At 33.3% G+C, this 19,535-nt stretch overlaps 2 protein-coding genes across 4 annotated transcripts; both read left to right on the forward strand.

Annotated features, from left to right (window-relative positions):
- Nucleotides 1-245: 245 nt before the first annotated feature.
- LOC143215959 (uncharacterized) lies at nt 246-15,437 on the forward strand. 3 transcript variants are annotated; one of them, XM_076438621.1, is made up of 12 exons: nt 246-498; nt 1,171-1,356; nt 1,459-3,210; nt 3,282-3,549; nt 3,747-4,162; nt 4,370-4,593; nt 4,658-6,130; nt 6,501-6,664; nt 6,795-6,985; nt 7,075-11,008; nt 11,909-11,991; nt 12,069-15,437. In XM_076438621.1, exons 2-12 carry the CDS (start codon nt 1,255-1,257, stop codon nt 12,789-12,791), a joined length of 9,330 nt encoding a protein of 3,109 aa, XP_076294736.1. In that variant the 5' UTR covers nt 246-498; nt 1,171-1,254; the 3' UTR covers nt 12,792-15,437. The 3 variants fall into 3 exon arrangements, with proteins under 3 accessions (XP_076294736.1, XP_076294744.1, XP_076294726.1); XM_076438611.1 differs by lacking the exon at nt 246-498 and adding an exon at nt 590-1,043; XM_076438629.1 differs by lacking the exons at nt 246-498; nt 11,909-11,991; nt 12,069-15,437 and adding exons at nt 588-1,043; nt 11,436-11,885.
- Nucleotides 15,438-16,431: 994 nt separating this feature from the next.
- On the forward strand, nt 16,432-19,176 carry LOC143216139 (glycerol-3-phosphate phosphatase). Its single transcript, XM_076438965.1, has 6 exons — nt 16,432-17,142; nt 17,313-17,473; nt 17,563-17,700; nt 17,772-17,979; nt 18,113-18,254; nt 18,337-19,176. Exons 1-6 carry the CDS (start codon nt 17,055-17,057, stop codon nt 18,521-18,523), a joined length of 924 nt encoding a protein of 307 aa, XP_076295080.1. The 5' UTR covers nt 16,432-17,054; the 3' UTR covers nt 18,524-19,176.
- Nucleotides 19,177-19,535: the final 359 nt, after the last annotated feature.

Consider the following 19,535-nt stretch of genomic DNA (forward strand, 5'->3'; position numbering starts at 1 on the left):
ATGTTTTTCGCTGCGGACGCCATTATTGCAAAGGAAAATGTTGTTTCAAATGATCTCAAGAACCTCCCATTTCCGGATGTTGAAGGAATTTTGAGACACCCTGTATATGTAGACGCATTTGAATACGGATTTCTGGGCTCATATTCATGAAAGATCTACTTGTGAACTGTGAACGTGTGCGCACTGATTGGTTATCGAAAAACGTTGGACATCCGCCTCTATAAAAATGGTCTATGGTACAACTGTTACAAATAAGATTTGCTAATTTGCTACTAGCATCACAGAGTTATATAGGATGGTTAGGAATGTTAGGATCCTCTGTTCTGTGATCACTTGAAAGGCAAGAGTGGAAGTGGAGTGGAAAGGATAAGACATATGTATTATGTATACGTGACGTTGACAAGCTTTTTGTCCACGACTAAATAGCTTCGCGGTGTAAGAAATCAATCTTGCCAGGCCGACGAAGTTGCAAAAATTAAAGACGTCCTTTGTTTATAGGTAAAGCGACGATAATGTTTTCATTCATTATTATGGACTGTTATTATTTTCCTAATTTTACGTTTCTATAATGCTTGATGTAACAAGTATAAAACATTCGTATATAAAAGCAATATATACATTTTTAAAAGAGAAACTATATATATTTAATTTGTTATTGTCATACGTGTCATGCGGATAGCGACTGATAGCGACCGTGTTTATCGATCATTCATGTTGTTGCCATGTTTTCAGTTTTGTGCGAGTAACAAATCGTAGAATACCACGTGATTGTCGTTTACAAATGACCGTTATGATGAGTTATTACGAAAATACGTACAATGAATGATGCATGATACGTAAGAGTATTTCTTCCGACAAATATATTGGAATGTACATTTTATTTTCTGTCGAACGATTACAGATCGATTTTCGACAATTTAAATACTGGTCAAATATGGCGTTCTGAATTAGGTTATAAATACGACGAATTTTCAACGGTTCTTTTTATGAATTCATTAAATAGTTTAGACACGTCGATTATAAATTATGTTGAATGTACGAATGTAAGTTTCATTATATTGATAATAAGTGAATTGCAACCTTAATTTATATTTGTTATGAAAGTTGACAGACGTAAAAATATTTTAGTTTTTATACACTGATATAGTAAATAAACATTTTATTTTCCAGTTAAATAGTGCATTATAAATGTAAGCATGGGTGAATATAAAACATTTAAATATAAATCTATTATTATGACATGATTATAAAAATATGAGAAGTAGCTCTAAGAAAGAAGACACTCTTGTAAAGAAGAAATATGTCTTTTTTTCTGATCCAGATGTTATTATTCAACGTGCTAACGCATCTGCAACAGTAAGTAAAATTAGATCATATTTTTATTTTCTGTTTTAGGCATACACTAATATAATTTTCTACTACTTGAATGATTATAAAACATAAAATACATAATTTCAGACAGCTCAAGGTAAACAAGATCTTGAACTTCAGCAACAGCATATATCCAAAGAGCAACAGTCATATTTGCCAACTCAATTTGACTTAAAGGGTTTAGAAAATTTATTGTCTTATCACCCTGTACAACCTTACCCATTTACATTTATAAGTGCTGTAAAACGAAAACTTGCTTTAGAAAACAACACCAAGATTAACAAACGGGTGTATAATTCGAATGATAAAAATGCAGCCGAACCAGCCATAACAGTATTAAAGTCGAATAGTATACAAAATTTACATGAAATTGTACAAAAAATGGATTTCATACGACCATTGAAAGTTCCCGATTTGAAAATTTCTGCCAAGAAATTGGACTTTGCTAGTAGAGAAAATTGTGTATCAAAAGAATTAATGTCATCTAAATTTGAAGCACCCTCCAAAGAGCTTATACATGAAAGAACAGATAAGCCAACTAAAAGTTTTGAACGTGTTCAAAGAAAATTGGATTTTTCAACATCAGATGTTTCTTCTATAATTGCTAGCGAAATAGAGCCACTGAAGGTACCAAATAGTTCTATATCTTCAAGTTTGTCGAAGAAGAAAGAATACATTCGAGAAAATTCTAGAGAAAAAGAGAACAGATCAAAACGGATTAGGAAAGATGATTGTTTGTTCGTAAAGCAGGATGAAACAGGGCAGGAATTTTTTAAAAGATCCCGAAGCCCAAGACACATCTCTGGGAAAGATTCTTCTGATAATATAAGCGACTCTGCATCTATAACAAAATTGAAAAATGACAGATTACCACTGCACATGCCAAGAGAAAGTGATTTTGGTTCGGCAAAACCAAAAACAAAGAATTTTGCAACATCCACTGCTAAAAAAGACAGTGATAAAAGGCATAAATCTCTTAGCACACGATCTCTAAAATCCAGAGATTCTTCTTTAGAATCGAAGAATAGAACTTGCAGTAATGAATCGCTTTCTGAACGTTCTGCAAAAATCGCAGACAAAATCACAGTTAGAGAATCCAGAAATATCTATGAAAATTTTGATTACAGATACAAAGATGATTTACATACGTTAAAACAAGCGGATGACCAGAAATACATTTTTTCATCGGAGAACAGGCAAATAAAACAGCATAAAGTAACATGTCAAACTCAAGGAAAACCAGGAAATATACTTTTTAAAGATCAGTTGAAGAGGGCTGCCGAGAAAGTAAAACCTTCTACAAGTAAAACAGATAACAAACTCTATGCTATAAATTCCAAGGAATTTGAAGATGTAGAAAGTGTAACAGATTCCAATACGAGTCTGAGAACACGAAGTCCAAGTACAACTTCTATGCAACAAATAAAAATCAAAGATCCGGAAAAAATTGTACAGAATATTAAATCAAATAAAACTATCGAAGACTCAAAATACGCGGACGTTTCCTTACAGTGTACTAATCCAAATACAAAGAAAGAAGAAGAATCATTCGCGCAAAGTATTGCCACTACGAATAAACAAGCAAGTAATAGTAGTGAATCGAATTTAAATGATAGCGTTTTGTCGGACGCTTTGCTAGATCCAAGGAGAATTTCTTTCAGAGATGAAAACCGTTCGCAACAAGAAGAATTTTGTGATTTAGTAACGCCGGATATGAATCTTGTACCTAGATCTAAACGAAAAAGACAACTTATACAGAATAGCAATGTAGACAATGATTCCAAGTGTTTAAAACACAATGTAATTAAATCAGAAACGGAGCAAGATGGCATTCCATTGGTAAGGATTTACATGTAACAACATTAACTTATTTTGTAAATATACTGTAACTTTTTTTTTTACAATTTTAGTTACATCCTACTGCTTTGCATATGCAATTTCAAGCCGAGTTGCATCTTCTTGATTCTTTCAATGAATCATTACGACAAGTTATGGATGTTGAAAAGTGTTTATATAATGTTAAACAGGATCACGAAAAACAAGTGTCGTTGCAGCATAATCAGCCATGCGAACAATCAAAATCACATTTCTTTAAAGCAACAGGCGAAAGAAATATCGATGACATGGAGCATTCTACGGAAATTAGCAAGTCGCATAAACATGTTGCAACTGATAAAAGTATGAGATTTAAATATTATTGTGAAATTACCAATTACTTGCTACTTAAACAATATTTTAAATAGAACTTACTTTGCTTCGACGAGGAGACGTTAAATAAGTTCTGTTTAGAACATTTTTTCAAAATAATGAATAGTTCAGAATTAATGGAATTATTCCAAATGTCATTAACGTTGAAATATTCTTTCGAATTTCAGAGCACTGTACAACAACTCAGACTATGACAAATTATTTTGATAGTCAGAGTAAAATAAATAAGCCAGCAGTGAAAGCAGTGGAGGTTCAAACACAGACCGTGAATGATATGGCGACTCAAACTGATATACGTTCATCTCGACGAAATGTACAAAGTAGATGTTCAGAGATATGTGGCATTTCATATGAAAGAGGATTTCCTGGAGATAGCGAAGTTCCACAACTTTCGTTAGATTCAGCAGAACAGTTTGAAGACTTAGATCAAATAGAAGAAATATCATTGCCTAGCAAGTTAAGAACGATGTCAGAGATAAGTTTACATGAAACTACATCGTCCATACGAACAGAGACTGGTACAGAGATTAGTATTTCAACTAGAGACATAACTTGTTCATTTAATAAATATTTAGATTTAGAGGCAAGTATAACAAAGTACTGTGCCGAGCACGAAAGAATTGTAGCGGGAAGGGAACGGGGCAAGAAGTCTGACCATTCAGATTGCCTTTCCATTCCTCTTGCCCCATTCCCTTCCCACTACAATTCTTTTGTGTGCTCCGCACAGTAATTGATATTTCTGTATAGATAAAGAATTGATCAGATAATTTAATATATTATGCACTTACAGATCGCACAGTTAATAAAAGATGAGAAACAGAGATACGATAAAATTGAGTTGCTGTTCAAATCCCGTGAAAAGACTTTAAATGATCGGACAAAAAAATTGGTGAAACTAGAGGAGCAGAAGCGTGCATTAAGAGATACTGGTCAAGATAGTCGTGTCAGTTCCGTGAAAAAGAAACAAAGAGCTTTACTTTTAAAATTGCAACAGGAAAAAGACGAAATGAATAGGTACATGACTAATATAAGTTTATGCTTTGATGACCATCTGGAATAACTATGTATCTTTTTTCAGATTGAAAGAACTTCACAAAATTGCAAGTCAAGAACGTAAACTTATGTTACAGAAGCAAAGAAATATGTTTAATCCTCAAATGTCCACAAAGAATATTTTAACGAAATTGAAAAGAAGCGCTGATAGTCAGTCTCCGAGAAGATTATCTGGTCCGATGAAAGGTTACGATATACGAAGCAATAGTTCCATGAGTTCTTTAGTTGATTCCGACAAGTCTCAACACGATCGATCTCAGACCGATGCACGCTTGCAAATGTCAGAGAGCGAGTTACACTTCTCTAAACTTGATCTACCAAAGAGTAATAAGTTTACACATTTTACCGAAGAATCAAATGCTTCGTTTTTAAGATTTGATAAACCTAATGAGGTTACTCAGGGCAGTATGTCTCAAGAAAAGTGTCCTTATAAACAACCTAAAGATGGGAACAAGGCAAAATATGAAATAAAGTCGAGAAAATTTGAAGAAAAGATGCCTAGAGCAGATGTTATAAGATTGAAATTATATCAGCACTCTATTGACCCAAAATTGGTGAGAGGTCATTCGATGAACACATCTGGAAAATATCTTTTCGAAACGGCAAAATCTCCTGACGTTTCAGAGTTGTTGCAAAAGAGTTTAAATAATTCTATTTCTGAGCATGCTAAGTCGGAGTCTGACACTCTCGTAGAGGAGTTATCGAAAAAATCGAAGCTTTCTCAAGTGGCGGATAATCATTTTCAAAGTTTGGTTTCCCCGAGAGAAAGAGAATCTTTGTCAAAAGTTAGTATCATAAATAGCGAAATTGTTCCAGAAGAAATAAGTTCTCTCGGCCAAGATACGGTATCGAAGATATCAAAATCATCCCAAATTTCGGAAGATCTTTTGCAATCACATTCGAAAAGTTCTAAAAGAAGTAATAAATCCATTCCAACCGATATATCTAAAAAGTCTCAATACAGTTCCGAATCAAAATCGAACGTAAAACGTAGAAGCTCAAAATGTCAAAAAAATAAGTCGTCATCTAGTATTCTTACAGAAAATATATTGCGTTCTAAATCCAGTTCTCAACTATCGGAAGAATTTAATAAACATCACAACAAGAGGACGAAAGTGGAGAAAGATTCCATTCAATCTGATGAAAACGCAATTCTGGATTGTATTGATCACGACGAAAGTTTGAGTTGTCAACAAATTAAACATTCCAAACTCACGAAAGATAAGAATTCGAAATTAGCGAACGATAGAATAGACGATTACGAAAGTAAGGAGAATATATTATGCCAGAAAATATTTGACAAAAGTGCGGAAGCCTATGAAAATTCATTCAATAGTGAAGATAAGAGCACACATAATTTGGAGAACCCTGTGAGATCTCAAGTCAGTAATTTCACTGTTTCTCATCATGGTAGTGGAGAAAGTGAGAAAAATTATTCTAAATCTGTGGTTATTAGATCGCAAGATCACAATATGAAAACCTCGAGGAAACTCGAACAGTAAGTACAGAAATATTTAGAATACTCATTTACATTCTATCTAAATTATTCATGTTGTAAATTTACCACATCAAAGTTAATATTAATAACACTACGAATTACTACACGCGCATGCAAAAAGTCTAATAATAAACTGTGTATTCATACTGTGAAGTGAAGCATTGTAAAAATAGACTCTGCACCGGCGATCTGCATTCCGGCGTTATTGCGGTATTTCACAGTAGCGAAGACTATTCGGTTGCATTGCCACGATTTAAGCGAGTTTTTCAAACAATTTAAAATCGTTGCGATCATTGCTCTCATTTGTTTATAATCGTTCAGTTACTATGGACAGCGGATTTCTATTATCAGATACAATAACGTTTTTTAGAATCTTGAACGCACGTGAAGCCGCACTTACGTCACGGAAGAACTGTGTGGAAGAATGGATGGCATGGCATGCGAAATTAAGGACCGAAGAAGAGCGTGTTGCACGAATGGAACAAGCTGCCCTCAAACTTGTAACTGCAACGTCCAATGTTTTTTCTCAGCAAGGTACTTTTGATGTTTGTCTACTCAAACCCAGGATTTAAATATGTGAATTATGTTTTCTCTATAACAGCAATATTCAATTTAAACAAATTTAATATTATAATATAATATTTTTGACTTTGATAATTGTCAGAAAGAAGCGTTTGTCCTTTTATGGACACGACTGTTTCATCTGACACGAGTGACATAGAAGGAAGAATAGAATTACTTACTGAAAAATTAGCGGAACGGCGAGTGGAAATGTCACGTTTAAAAAGGGAAGCCAGGAAACAGACAAAGCAAAAGCTGAGAGCTTTAGAAGCCAATTTATTAAATCAGATTAAGGTCAGTGACACTAATATATATGTTTAAAAGTATTATATTTTTCATATGTTATGTTTCAAAGATAGTAATTTTCTTTCCCCCACATACAGAAATATGATACGACCATTCACGAAATGCGTAAAAAGCTGGAATCGAAAAAGGGAACAAGCAAGGACAGTGATAATAAATTAGCAATAGAGTCGAAATCGTTAGCAGATTTCAAAGTACCTGAGATCCCTCTGAAGAGAATACAAGATATATTTAAAAATAGCGACTTGTTAAGGTCTAGATCAGAATCCGATTTGTTGTATACGAAAAAACCAACAACGGAACAAGTAAAAAATGTTAATCTATCGAGGAATGAGAGCATTGAAATCGAATATAATAAAAATAATTCGGAAAATGTGGCCACGTCCTTTAGGAGCGTGAGATCCTCGGAACAATTGAGCTCAGCAAAAATAAATACTGTTCATCGTAGTGTTCAATCTGTGCTTGACGAAAGCATATCGGAACACATTGAATCTGATAAGATTGGTTCGGCATCCTCGGTTGCATCCGATGATGTTTGTTCAGACCGAAATACTTCTTACGAAAACAAAATGTATTTGGATGAGATACAAAGAAAACGAATTTCCCTAGAAGGGAAAAAGAGCAGCATTTCAGAAGATATTGGAACTGAAGTTAATACAATGAAGTCAGTAGAAGAGATAATGACACAATCGGAAACGAAACTGTCTAAAGATGAAGTTACAAGTCAATCTGATTTGGGAGAGTATAAATCAGATTTTCAGACAATTTCTGAGCAGTCCCGAGCAAAAAGTATTTCTTCGCAATTCGGTACTGGTAAAGAACGTGCAAAATCTATTATCATAGACACTAAAAAAGGAACAGACAGTGAAAGTATTGTTGAAAAATTCGACTGTTCTCGAAGAATGGACTTCTCACGTTTAAATAATAAGAATTCGTACGAGGACATAAATTGTCTTGAAAATGAGCTGAAAATACTTTCAGAAATGATGTCACGCTTTAGTAAAAGATCAAACGACGATTCGAAGAATAATAAAGAAAAAAGTACCTCGAATGATGTATCGGACATTCTACTTTCGAAATCTGATAAAACCAGCGAAATTCAAGATATAGAAACACTAAAGAACGATGAAAGTAAGAGTGAAAAATTAAGTCGTTTAGAAACTAGTCCACACCATTTACAGTGCTTAACTAACTCTTTAAAATTGAATTCAGTAAGTACTTTAAATGACAACAAAAGTATTGTGGAAGTTGATAATGTAATGTCTGTGATAATGCCACAAAATCATATGTCCCTTTCGAAGTCTCAACAAGAAATTGATTATAAAGCAAGGAGTAAAGAAATTTTAAATGAAATTGAGAAATCTATAATATCAGAGCACATTAAAGTCACTGATGATGATTCGAATCGTTCGAATACGTCGATTGATAACAAGTTAAGTGGCTATGAAGCAAATGAAAAAAGCTCATTCACGTCTTCGGAGAAGCACAGCAGATCTTTAGCTGAAGATTATTTGAAAGCTGTACAGGCTAGCGAAAGTATAAGCACAGCAGAGAATGCTTCTGAAGCAACGTATTCTCACAGAGAAGATGCAAATACTGAAAAAGGATTTGCTGATGCCTATAATTCGAAAAGTCAACAGTTGTCGGAATTAAGTAAGAATTCAATATCTTCGAAATCTACGACGGCTTCAGAAAAATCTAGTTTGCTTATACAGGATAAATCATTGGATTTGTACACAGATATCGATCGTTGTTTGTCAGTACAAGATGGTATTACTACACAAAGCCATTCAGAACGTAACACTGACGTGACTCTAGGAAGATTTTCGCAGGACATTGTGAAACAATCAACTGTTACAGAATCTCCTACTAGATTATTGAAAAAACCAACTTCTCCGCAATTTGTAAGCACGATTGAGAAGACTGAAATAATTGAGGAGGTAATAAATTACACGAAGGATGGAGAGCAAAGTACAAGTAGCGCATGTTCAATTTCGAAAGCAGATCGTTCTGAATTAATGACGGATAAGCGCAAAAATGAGAATAATTTGCTAGGAATAGGTGGAGATGTAGAATTTAAAGAAACTTCTTTAAAATCTGTAAGAACAGCTAAGCAAGATATATCTGACAATGGCATCAGTTTTATTAACAAAGAAGCTAGCCAAGATGAAAATCAAATAAAGTCGTTGTCTATGGAGAAAACTTCTATTGACAAACATAATTGGACAATATCCGATTCATTTGATATTCAACAGGATGTTGTTAATTCTGAATCGGAAAAATCTCAAAGTCGGAACAAACAATCGTTTAATGATGATTCGAATGAATTAATTGACACAAAAGATTCATCTCAATCAAACGATAACATTGAAAGCCAGGATTTTGAAGCAAAAATAGAGAGTGACGATGAAAATGTATCCGTCTTTCTTCCGAAAGGTGAATCTACAAATATTGATATGTATGATTTTCATATTCATAAGACCAATAATAAAATTGATGATACGTTCTTTATGGATACAGATCAAAATCAAGAAGAGACTATTCACACTATAGAAACCGATGATTTCCAGAAAGCTATTCACGATTCCGTGACTAAAATATTGGATAAAGTCGAGAAAAGTATAGATAATAATTTAATAAAAGAGAAAGTCGAAAATCATCCCTATATTAGTGATAGTAAAAGTGAAATAAAAGGAACTAGAACCGAGGAATTTAAATTTGTTTCGCATATTCCTGAATTAGAAAACAAGCTAATAAGAGATGCTAAAGAACAACTTTGTATTACTGAAGGAACGTTGGATATTGATAATGATAATGCGGAGGAAGATAAAGTAACATCATTTAACGATCACAATGAATCTGTTGCTGATTTTAATTTACATGGAGAAAATAAACACGATGAAGATGGGCAGCATATCGAAAGCAGAGCTCAGGAAATTATAATAACAGAACTAGAGCCTGGAAGCACAGAAGATGACACTTTATCAGATCTAGAGATTGATGCTAAAATAGAATTTGTCGAGGAAGAACATTTAGAAGCAAGTAAATGCGATGATAAAATCGAAATACACGAAGTACACGAAGAAAAATTATTGGATCCAACAGTAGAACCAGAAAGTTCTGATGGTGAGCAGCTTGATAATTTGATAGAAGTAACGGAGAGTAGACTGGCCACTATAGTGAAACAAGCTTCTGTTTCCGAAATAGAAAAAGCACGGCACGAAGCAACGGAAACGCAAATCAATGAACCATCCGAATGTAAAATAGATAGTGAAAAGAATGAAGATCGTTTTGAAGCTGTATGTAATCTTAAAGTAGTAGATAATTCTGAAGCGAACGTATCCAATGTGCCTGTAGAGTTAATAAATAAAACATTCAATATTCTGAAGGATCCAGAATATGAAGATATTTCCGAGGAAAGTCTTGAAGTGTCTGAAATCTTTGACAAGAGTGAATGTCAGAAATCTGCTACCGTACAAAAGCCATTTCCTATACCGGAACGATATGAGGCGGTACAAAAGTCGGATGAAGTGTTACGAATACTCGATGAGATCACGCAAAAGTCGTCTCCCATTTCTGATCACAACGAAGAACAGTTTCAGGGTTGCGAACAGGTCTCTGAAAGTAATAGAAAACAAGAAGACAACATTTCTGGGAATGATATTGCTTTACCTTCAAAAACGAATGATCAAACCGATGAAGATATTGATAAGAAGAATGGGCAATTATTTGGAAATGATTTGGAGAGCCCGACGTTCTTCACAATAGCAACAGAAGATGCATCGTCTGAATCAAGCGAAGACAAGGATACTCCTAAGGGTGTTTCAGAGATCGACATGGATTCTCCTAGAGATTCAAATGATTCGACATTGTTTATCGACGTATTAAATGACGATTTACTGAATAATGTTGGTGTCAAAAGTGAAAATGGCGATTCCAAGAATACATATCATGCTGCACCTATTGTTGCTACGTCTGAGAAGGATATAGAAGTTATGATTGACAAATTAAAAGGTATTTAACTTCTACAAAATATTTACATTTTCTACTTTATTATTACATTTGGACAGCATACAGTCTGGATACAGTTCACTTCTGAGTTTAACTCCTGTAAACTTTTCTTCATTTAGTCATTAGGGATTTGTTTATATGTATGTTGTAAATATTTTTCATCTGTAATGTGTACGTGTAAGTGAAATCATATGGTTTTTAAAAATAATGTTATTTGAATTTGTTACAAAATGAATATTTGAAACCATCAATTTCATAAAGAAATTTGATTTTATTTGATGTTACTTATGTTTTTTAGAACGTTAATTATGCTATATGTATCTATTATACATATATTTCGAATATTACAGAGACATGTTCTAATTTTATAATGGCTGTGTAATTTTGCGCAAAACATTGCCTCGTATAGCCAAGTGTTGTTTATTTTCAGAAAAGCAAAATCGAGATAATAATTACTTAAAGGTAATACAACACGAAACTTTGAATAAAATGAACATTGACTTGTTTTCCTGTACAAATCAGTGTCGCATGTGTGCTTGACCTTTGATTATTAATGTCTGTATGCACAAAGAAAGCCTGTAAATATTGTGCAACACAACACATGTGTAAAATACTTTTACCTTTTATTTCCTTCAAGTTTTTGACAAATGAAATTCTTCATTATGTACAAACGTGACTTGGAATGTTCAATTTCATCACAGCTTTATAATATTTTATCAATGCATTAAAAAAATCTAAAGATATACATATATTTTGTAAATTTTATTTTAATTCTCAAAGCACTTAATCAAATTAATATGTGAATTCATAGTGTAATGTAAAGATTCGTGTTGCTTTTCCTAGACAATTTATTGACAGAGTTCTCTTTAGATTCACACTATAATATATATTCATTTTGTACAGCATCCCTGGAGCAACCAGGTCTGGAAGTTGCAGAATTGGAAGCAAAACTACTTCGCATTGAACAGCTTCAAATTGAATTAGAAGTAAAAACTGATTTTTTTATTATATTACTATAATTTTTCATATAAAACTGTTATTTCATATCTGTGTTCTACTTTAGATTAAAAAATTGGAGGCCGAGGAAGTATCTTACTATGTTAGAGAAATACCTAACAAACCACCCCCACCGTATACTCCACCTGGCGGCACAAGAATTTCTGCATCGCTTGGCTCACCTTCTCCTCCTCCAGCTGTGATTCCCTCAAATATAGAAGAACTTACAGCATTTACTGAAAAAGCAACAGCATTGATATTCAGAGCGAAGGAAGCAGGAGACGATATTATGAGTTTGGAGGCCCCTCCAGAGATCTACGAGTTAACCAAAGAAAACGATGAGACTGTAAAGAAGGACAGAAGAATTTATAATACATTCCTCTTCGATCTCTGCAAAGAAACGATCGCTGAGGTTTACCAAGCCGAATACGAAAAACCGGGTCCCAGTTGGACGAAGCCAAATGTAAAAACGAAGCCTACCATGAAAATCCCGAAAAATATAGACGAACTCAACGAGTACGTCAACAAAGAGGTAGCTACTTTATTTGGTTTCAAGACGAAACTGCAAAGAGAAAACATGGTCATGCGTTGGAGTAGAAAACGAAGAGACAGGGTTGACGAATTATTGGCTAGAGAAGCTCAAGCCGAGGAAGACGAATGGACCAAATTCCATCACGATGAACTCGCTGTAAAAAATGATCTTACAGTAGCCATACTCGATACCCTGATAATGGAAACTGTGAATATAGTGAAAGTGGCTTATGCGAAGAAAAGAAAAGTAATGATTTAGTTTGTTCTTTTCATTGCGATAATCGTCGCTATGATACTGGTACATAGATCATATTATATCTCAAAATAATTGGAAATGGCATACTTTTGTTCGAAAATTTTACAAGCTGGCCTCAACTGCCATACTTTACCGGTATTTAAACGGTGGTTCTTACCTACTTTTGTCTTGTTCATGATTCATAGGCTGGTTCCTATTTATTTCACTGGCAAATCGTTTGTGTGAGGAAAATATAAATGATCACTTAATTTTAATTGAATTCAAGAGGTGTACGAGGTCCATTTTTAAAGTATAGAATTGTAGATGATATTTATAATCGGTAGCCACGATACATGTAGATAATTCAATAATCAAATGCCCTAATTGTATAACGTTTTAAGGTTAAGACTATTATTATTACTAAGGTACACCGTATAAGGACATTACGAGTTATATTTGCATATAGATAAATGGTAAAGTAGCATATTTAATGTAAGAATCCCGTTGATGTTTTCTTGAAAGAGAAATGTAATTATTGGTCTGATAATTACAAGCATTTTGTTCGAATAATGTACAAAATACTATTATTTGCACAAATAGTACACAAAATGAATGAGGAAATGTCATATGTTCACAGATTCTTCGATGCTTAAAACTACTATATGTACATATTTTTATTTAAAAATACAAATATTATTTATTTAAAAAAAGAATAGTTATACTTATTTGGCGTATTTTTATTTTTGCTATTAGCGGCATACTAATCAAATCTGATCACTTTAGAAAGATTTGCTGTAGTCATTCATAAAACTGTCTGAATTTAGTTGATTTTACATTAAATTAATTATTACTGCTTCAATAAGTAAAAAGAACAAATTTCTTACTGCATGCATATTAATACAAAACTAAATCTAAATAATAAAAAAAACAATGATCGCTAATAATTTTACGGATTTCGTAATAAAAAAGACGCGATATTATTCGAACAAATTGCTCTGTGAATTATGGTGTATAATAGTTGCGTTTTTGAAGTCGTCGGCTGTGGAACGTAATTAATATGTTTTTATTATAGCAATAGATCTTGACCATTTCAGATCGCTTCCATGTAATTTTTGCCCCTTTAACACTGAACCTACCGAGCCTTAAAAGTAACTGGTACATGTTCCCTTATAAAAATGACAAGTTTAATTTTATTTAGACTTTGTGCGATCCCTATTTTAATGCGTGCTCGACTAAAGATATCTATACAATCATCCCTTATAAAATCATTTTTATTATTTCAATAATTGCAAAATAAAAAATCTGGAACCAGTCATTTTGACCGATGGTGGTAGGTTTAGTGTTAATGTCGCAAGAACGTCATACATGATTGGAAGGAGGTAGCTACCGAGTAGTGTTGAATGGTCAAAATCTGTTACTCAACTACAGACCTTCACACGTTTATGCTCAACTATTTTTAATGAGATTAACAAAATTTTAAACAAAAGACTGATAACTTAGGGCCATTTTGATCTAAATCACAAACATTTTAAAGAAAGATGTATGTACGTGGTAGCCGGCAGGAGAAAGTCGGTTTCGAAATTGGTGTTGAAACAGCTCTCGGATGTTGATTACATGCAACAGAGTTACTTCGGATTTCAATTACAACCTCTTTATCATTATAAGGATTAATACATGAATATAAAAGCATACTTGTGTTATCAATCAATACGCGTTAAGAAACTGATAATCAGTTATTGTATATTTGAATTTGTTTCGGTTAGGAATCTATTGACACCAGTTCTGATTGAACATTATGTTTATGGTTGTGATGTCGAGCTAAGTGGGCTAAACAACATGTTAATTGTATGAAAGTGCAAAAGTAACAAAATTAATATGTCTTTAGCTTTAACCCTTTGCGAGCAACGGGCATCAAAATTAAACCGTCCAAGGACTCGGGACGTAATATTAGAAATACACTCGTTGAACTGATGACAAATTGTTGTTTCGTCAATTGTTATTGTTCGCGTCGTTTTTTCTGGACGCATATATGGTTTCATACACGAGTTTATTGTCTGCAAAGGGTTGAATATATATGATTATATATGAGATAGCGCGCCTTTTTAAGGCTGGACCTACACTGATTTTTTGCCGCGTGTCAAAAAGATTTTTATAGAGGTAGCTTGTATTTGTGTATTCAATGAAAAAGAAAAAAGTGCTGCGCTGCTGTCTTCTTCTTTTCAATGCACAAACAGAAACTGTGTTTATAAATATCTTCGTTGTCCGACAGAAAACCGTAGTGTAGTCGCTAGCTTTAGATTTTTAAGTGTGTAGTGTGAGTATTCGTTTTACACTACGTATATGACCTCCGAATTTTTGTGTGATTTAAGATTGTACATACGACTTCGCTCAAACTTTAGTGCGCATACGCTGTATCTTTATTACAAACAGTTTAGCTGATTTATCAATTACTAATGATAAACCATAATGATTTAAGTCTGTCTGTATGTTATAAAAGAAACAAGTTTTATTTTGTACTTTACATTGTTGTTCGAATCCCCTTTTTATTTCGCGGTCAGCTCACAAGGCAGAGACTGATTGCATTTGTAGTTGTTATACGTAGGCATTGTTCACGTATGTAGAGTTGAATATGTACTTAACTAAGGTATATTTTATAATAAATTTTTTGAAAATTTTATAGTCTCGTTTTATGTAATATGTAGCATTTCATATTCCAGTTATTTTCTTTTTAATAGTTTCAGCTTTCACGTATATTATATGGCGATGCAACATTTTTATACTTTATACTTTATAATTGATATACGACAGTCGGAGACAATATTAAAAGTGGATACTCGTTTCGTGATTGATACACGCATTTTCAATATTCTATATATGATGTAATGTAAATAGTTCTACAATAATTGTGGCGGTTGCCGATAATGTAGAATCCTGTATTGTCAAGATGTCGATAATGTGAATCTCTGTTTTAATACTGACTAATTGTAAACTTTGTTAAATAGTTTTGGACCCATTGTTAATGTTCATTCTTTTGTTTATCGTTTCCTATCAACGAATTGCCTTTGTAAGAACAGATCCAAATTATTTGAGAACGTTCCCCACACCACCGACGAGATACTATTAAAGACTGCCAGCCCCTGTGTTATTCCGCGGGACGGGTAACCGGGCGCAACGGGCGCGGGGATAACGTGAAAGTTACAGTGATCTGATATACCACATCGCTAAAAGTTCTAAATAGTGCCAAAATAGTGCCAAAACATCGTCTGAAATATGGCGGAGAATGTAACATTTAATAATAATCGATATGGTTTCGTGATAATTCGCATTCTCACTGATGCATCGCGACGAGAATCTCCTCAGTGGTCTTCTTTACCGACAAAATGCTGTCGTTGGCCTTCTGTTTCTCTGGATGGAGCCAGAATATATCCTAGAGGGCGTAAGAAATACCGAAAAATTCGAGTCCCGCCAACTCCCATAAGGCTGGCAGTCTTTAATAGTATCTCGTCGGTGCCCACACGTCACGTGGTCACGTGTTTATCGTAAAAATTGAAATTGTAGATTGACTAGCGAGTCACTAAAATCGTCGATAGATACCGCGGTTAGTTCCGCAAACAGATGGATTTGAATTTGGTCCGCAATCTCCCACCTACATAGCAGAAATTTGCTTACTGTGGGGGGGATCGGATAAAATTTTATATTTATTTAATATAATACAACTACCTGATGATAGTAGTGCTAGACTAGTAGTACTAATTCATATGTGTATAGAAATTTGTATCATGGAGAAAATGTATATTTTATTTAACTTTATTTTATACGTATATTTGAATGGTTTGGTTTATGATTAATACGTGCTTTTGTTTTCGAACCTTTTCTGAAACAACTAAAATATGTATTCTGTCTTGTATTGTTTTACTGTAAATGCATCCTAAAAATACGTAGATATGTAACATAAACGATCCAATTCAGAAATATAATTTATTATGCCTAAGAAAATGTGCTGTTTCCTTCACTTCCTGTTATCGCAATAGTAATAGACTGAATAGACTTCAATTGCCATCACACGTGATTATTAGTGGTTGTGAATGAAGTGTAGTCCTACACTTTATACCCCTATATTATGTAATAAGCAAGCAAGGTCACGTTGCAAATGCGTGGATGTCAGCCAGACCCAAGATCTCTGGATGAGTTGTCTGTGTTGTCTTAGTGATTTATTGATAAAGAGTACGTTGTGCGTAGCTGATCAAAGATTTTACGTTGAAGAGAGAATTCGCAAATTATCAGAAAATGACAGCGAAAAAAATTACGTCATTATCGAAAGAGGAATTTAAAAATTTCATTGAATCTATTGATGTAATTTTATCAGATTGTGATGGTAAGTAATCAAATGTTTATAATACTAATCATAAATCATTTCTTTTGTGTTATACTGTTTTTGTACACGCTACTATTTAGTTCAGTTGATAAAAACAATATCAATATTAAGAGAGTTTATGATTATGTGTATAATGTTATAAATGGTGTTTTAATCTCAGTAAACCTTAGGCGTACTATGGAGAGAAACCGAAGTAATAAAAAGATCACCTGAGACTGTGAATAAATTTAAACAGTTAGGTAAAAAGTTCTTTTATATAACAAACAACAATACGAAAACCAGGCCTGAATTTGTGGAGAAATGTAAAAATTTTAAATACGATGCAACAGTGGTAAATCAAATTTAATCTAATATTATTAATATATAATTTTAATGTTTTTCTTACTATTTACTAATGATAATGTCTTAATGTAATTGTAGGAAGAAATAGTGTGCACTTCCTTCTTGGCTGCTGTATACCTCAAAGAAAAAAAATTCGATAAGAAGGCATATGTAGTTGGAAGTTTGGGTATCGCCAAAGAACTAGAAGCTGTAGGGATAAAACATTGCGGCATTGGAGTAAGTATTCTAACAAAGAATTGTGTTATTGTTTTATATTATTATGTTATGTTATGTTTATGTTATCACAGCCTGATAGTATGGGTGGCGATGACGTAGAGATGGTCACAAATTTTAAGCCTGATCCGGAAGTGGGGGCAGTGGTTGTAGGATTCGATAAAGATTTCAGTTTTTCGAAGCTTATGAAAAGTGCTACTTATTTACAAAATCCAGATGTTCATTTCATAGGAACAAATGGCGATACGGAGAGGCCTTCGCCAAACACTAACAGATTCCCAGGTTAAACAATTACTTTAATCAACTGAAATTAATCTTAGATGTTTTTTTTAAATATATGACTTCTTTCTAAAAATTCAGAACTAATTGTATTTTATCGCAGTGTAACGCGTAACATAGTGTTTGTATTGTATAGGTACTGGCTGCTTTATAAAAATAATAGAATCAGCGTGCAACAGAAATGCGGTGATACTTGGGAAACCAGAATCCTTCGTGATCGACTACATAATTAAGAAATATAATTTGAATCCTCAACGGACGTTAATGATCGGTGACAAGTAAATGTTACATTTTATGTTTAAAATGATTATGTCGATTGGATATCTAACATACTGTAATTGTGTGTGTGTTATATTTCAGTCGCGATACTGATATTCTCCTTGGAAAACGTTGCGGATTTAAAACATTGCTGGTACTAACGGGAATTACAACGCAAAACGATGTTGACGCTATGAATACAGCCGGCGCAAATTCGAAAGATTTGATAGTTCCAGACTATTATGCGGATGAGTTAGGTGATGTGCTAAAACTGATCGATTCATCTTGATAATTCTGACGACTTTAGAAGCTATAGCATAATTTATCATTATTATATATCAACGAAAAATATAATATACATAAAAATTTGGCTTATCTACGTTAATTTATACTTTTAATTGACGATGTCGATCACAGTTTTGATCTAATAATTCAATCTGATTGAATATTTATTACAACATAGCTACAATTCATCATCGCAAAAAGTTCTTGTTTCAGCGACTGATGTCGTAATATTCGGTAAACTGTGAATTCATTAATTAAAAGAAAATTATAAAGAAATATCGAAACTTTTAATATTCAACTTATTGTGTTCGAAACAGAATAATATAGTACAAATATATATAGAAATATTTTTGAACGATGATTGTCTGCTCTCTTCTATTTTTATAATTCTCTCTAAATGCTTTCAACATTTGCCAACGGAAAACAGTATAAGGAAGTCCGGAGTCCGGAGTTGGCGATTAAGTTATTATGTAGATAAATTGTAAAAATCAGTGTCGTTGTGTAGTGATAATCGTATGTTTTATAGTTGTGGTGATTATGGTTACATAATTCACAATATAAGTCAGTGGTGAAGATAATGACGATAAATATAATTTGTATAACTATATTTATCGATATGTGTAAAAATTATGCTAATAAACGATGAAGAAATCATAATTTGCGGCATTATTAATTCATTCTGAAAACTCGATCGATTTAGTTGTTCTCTTTTGATTGAATATAGCATACATATATGTAGGATACGTGTTAATAACAACAAATAACAAGGCTCTAATTTTGCAGTAGATTTTTATTGTCGCACCTAATACGCATTATCTTCTATCTGCATTCGCTAAACACTTTTCTAGGGGTTAAAACATATTCCGCATCTCTCGTTAACGGTTTCATTCAAAATCGAATTAACTATATATAGGTCTTTTTTTTCGCTTTTAGTTCCTTTCGTTTAGTTATAATTGAATTGAATACGGATTTAACTCTAGAGGGACCAATCAGATCAAACTGCTCTATATTTGGTA

Source organism: Lasioglossum baleicum, chromosome 2 (assembly GCF_051020765.1).
Source record: "Lasioglossum baleicum chromosome 2, iyLasBale1, whole genome shotgun sequence".
Taxonomy (NCBI): Eukaryota; Metazoa; Arthropoda; class Insecta; order Hymenoptera; family Halictidae; genus Lasioglossum; species Lasioglossum baleicum.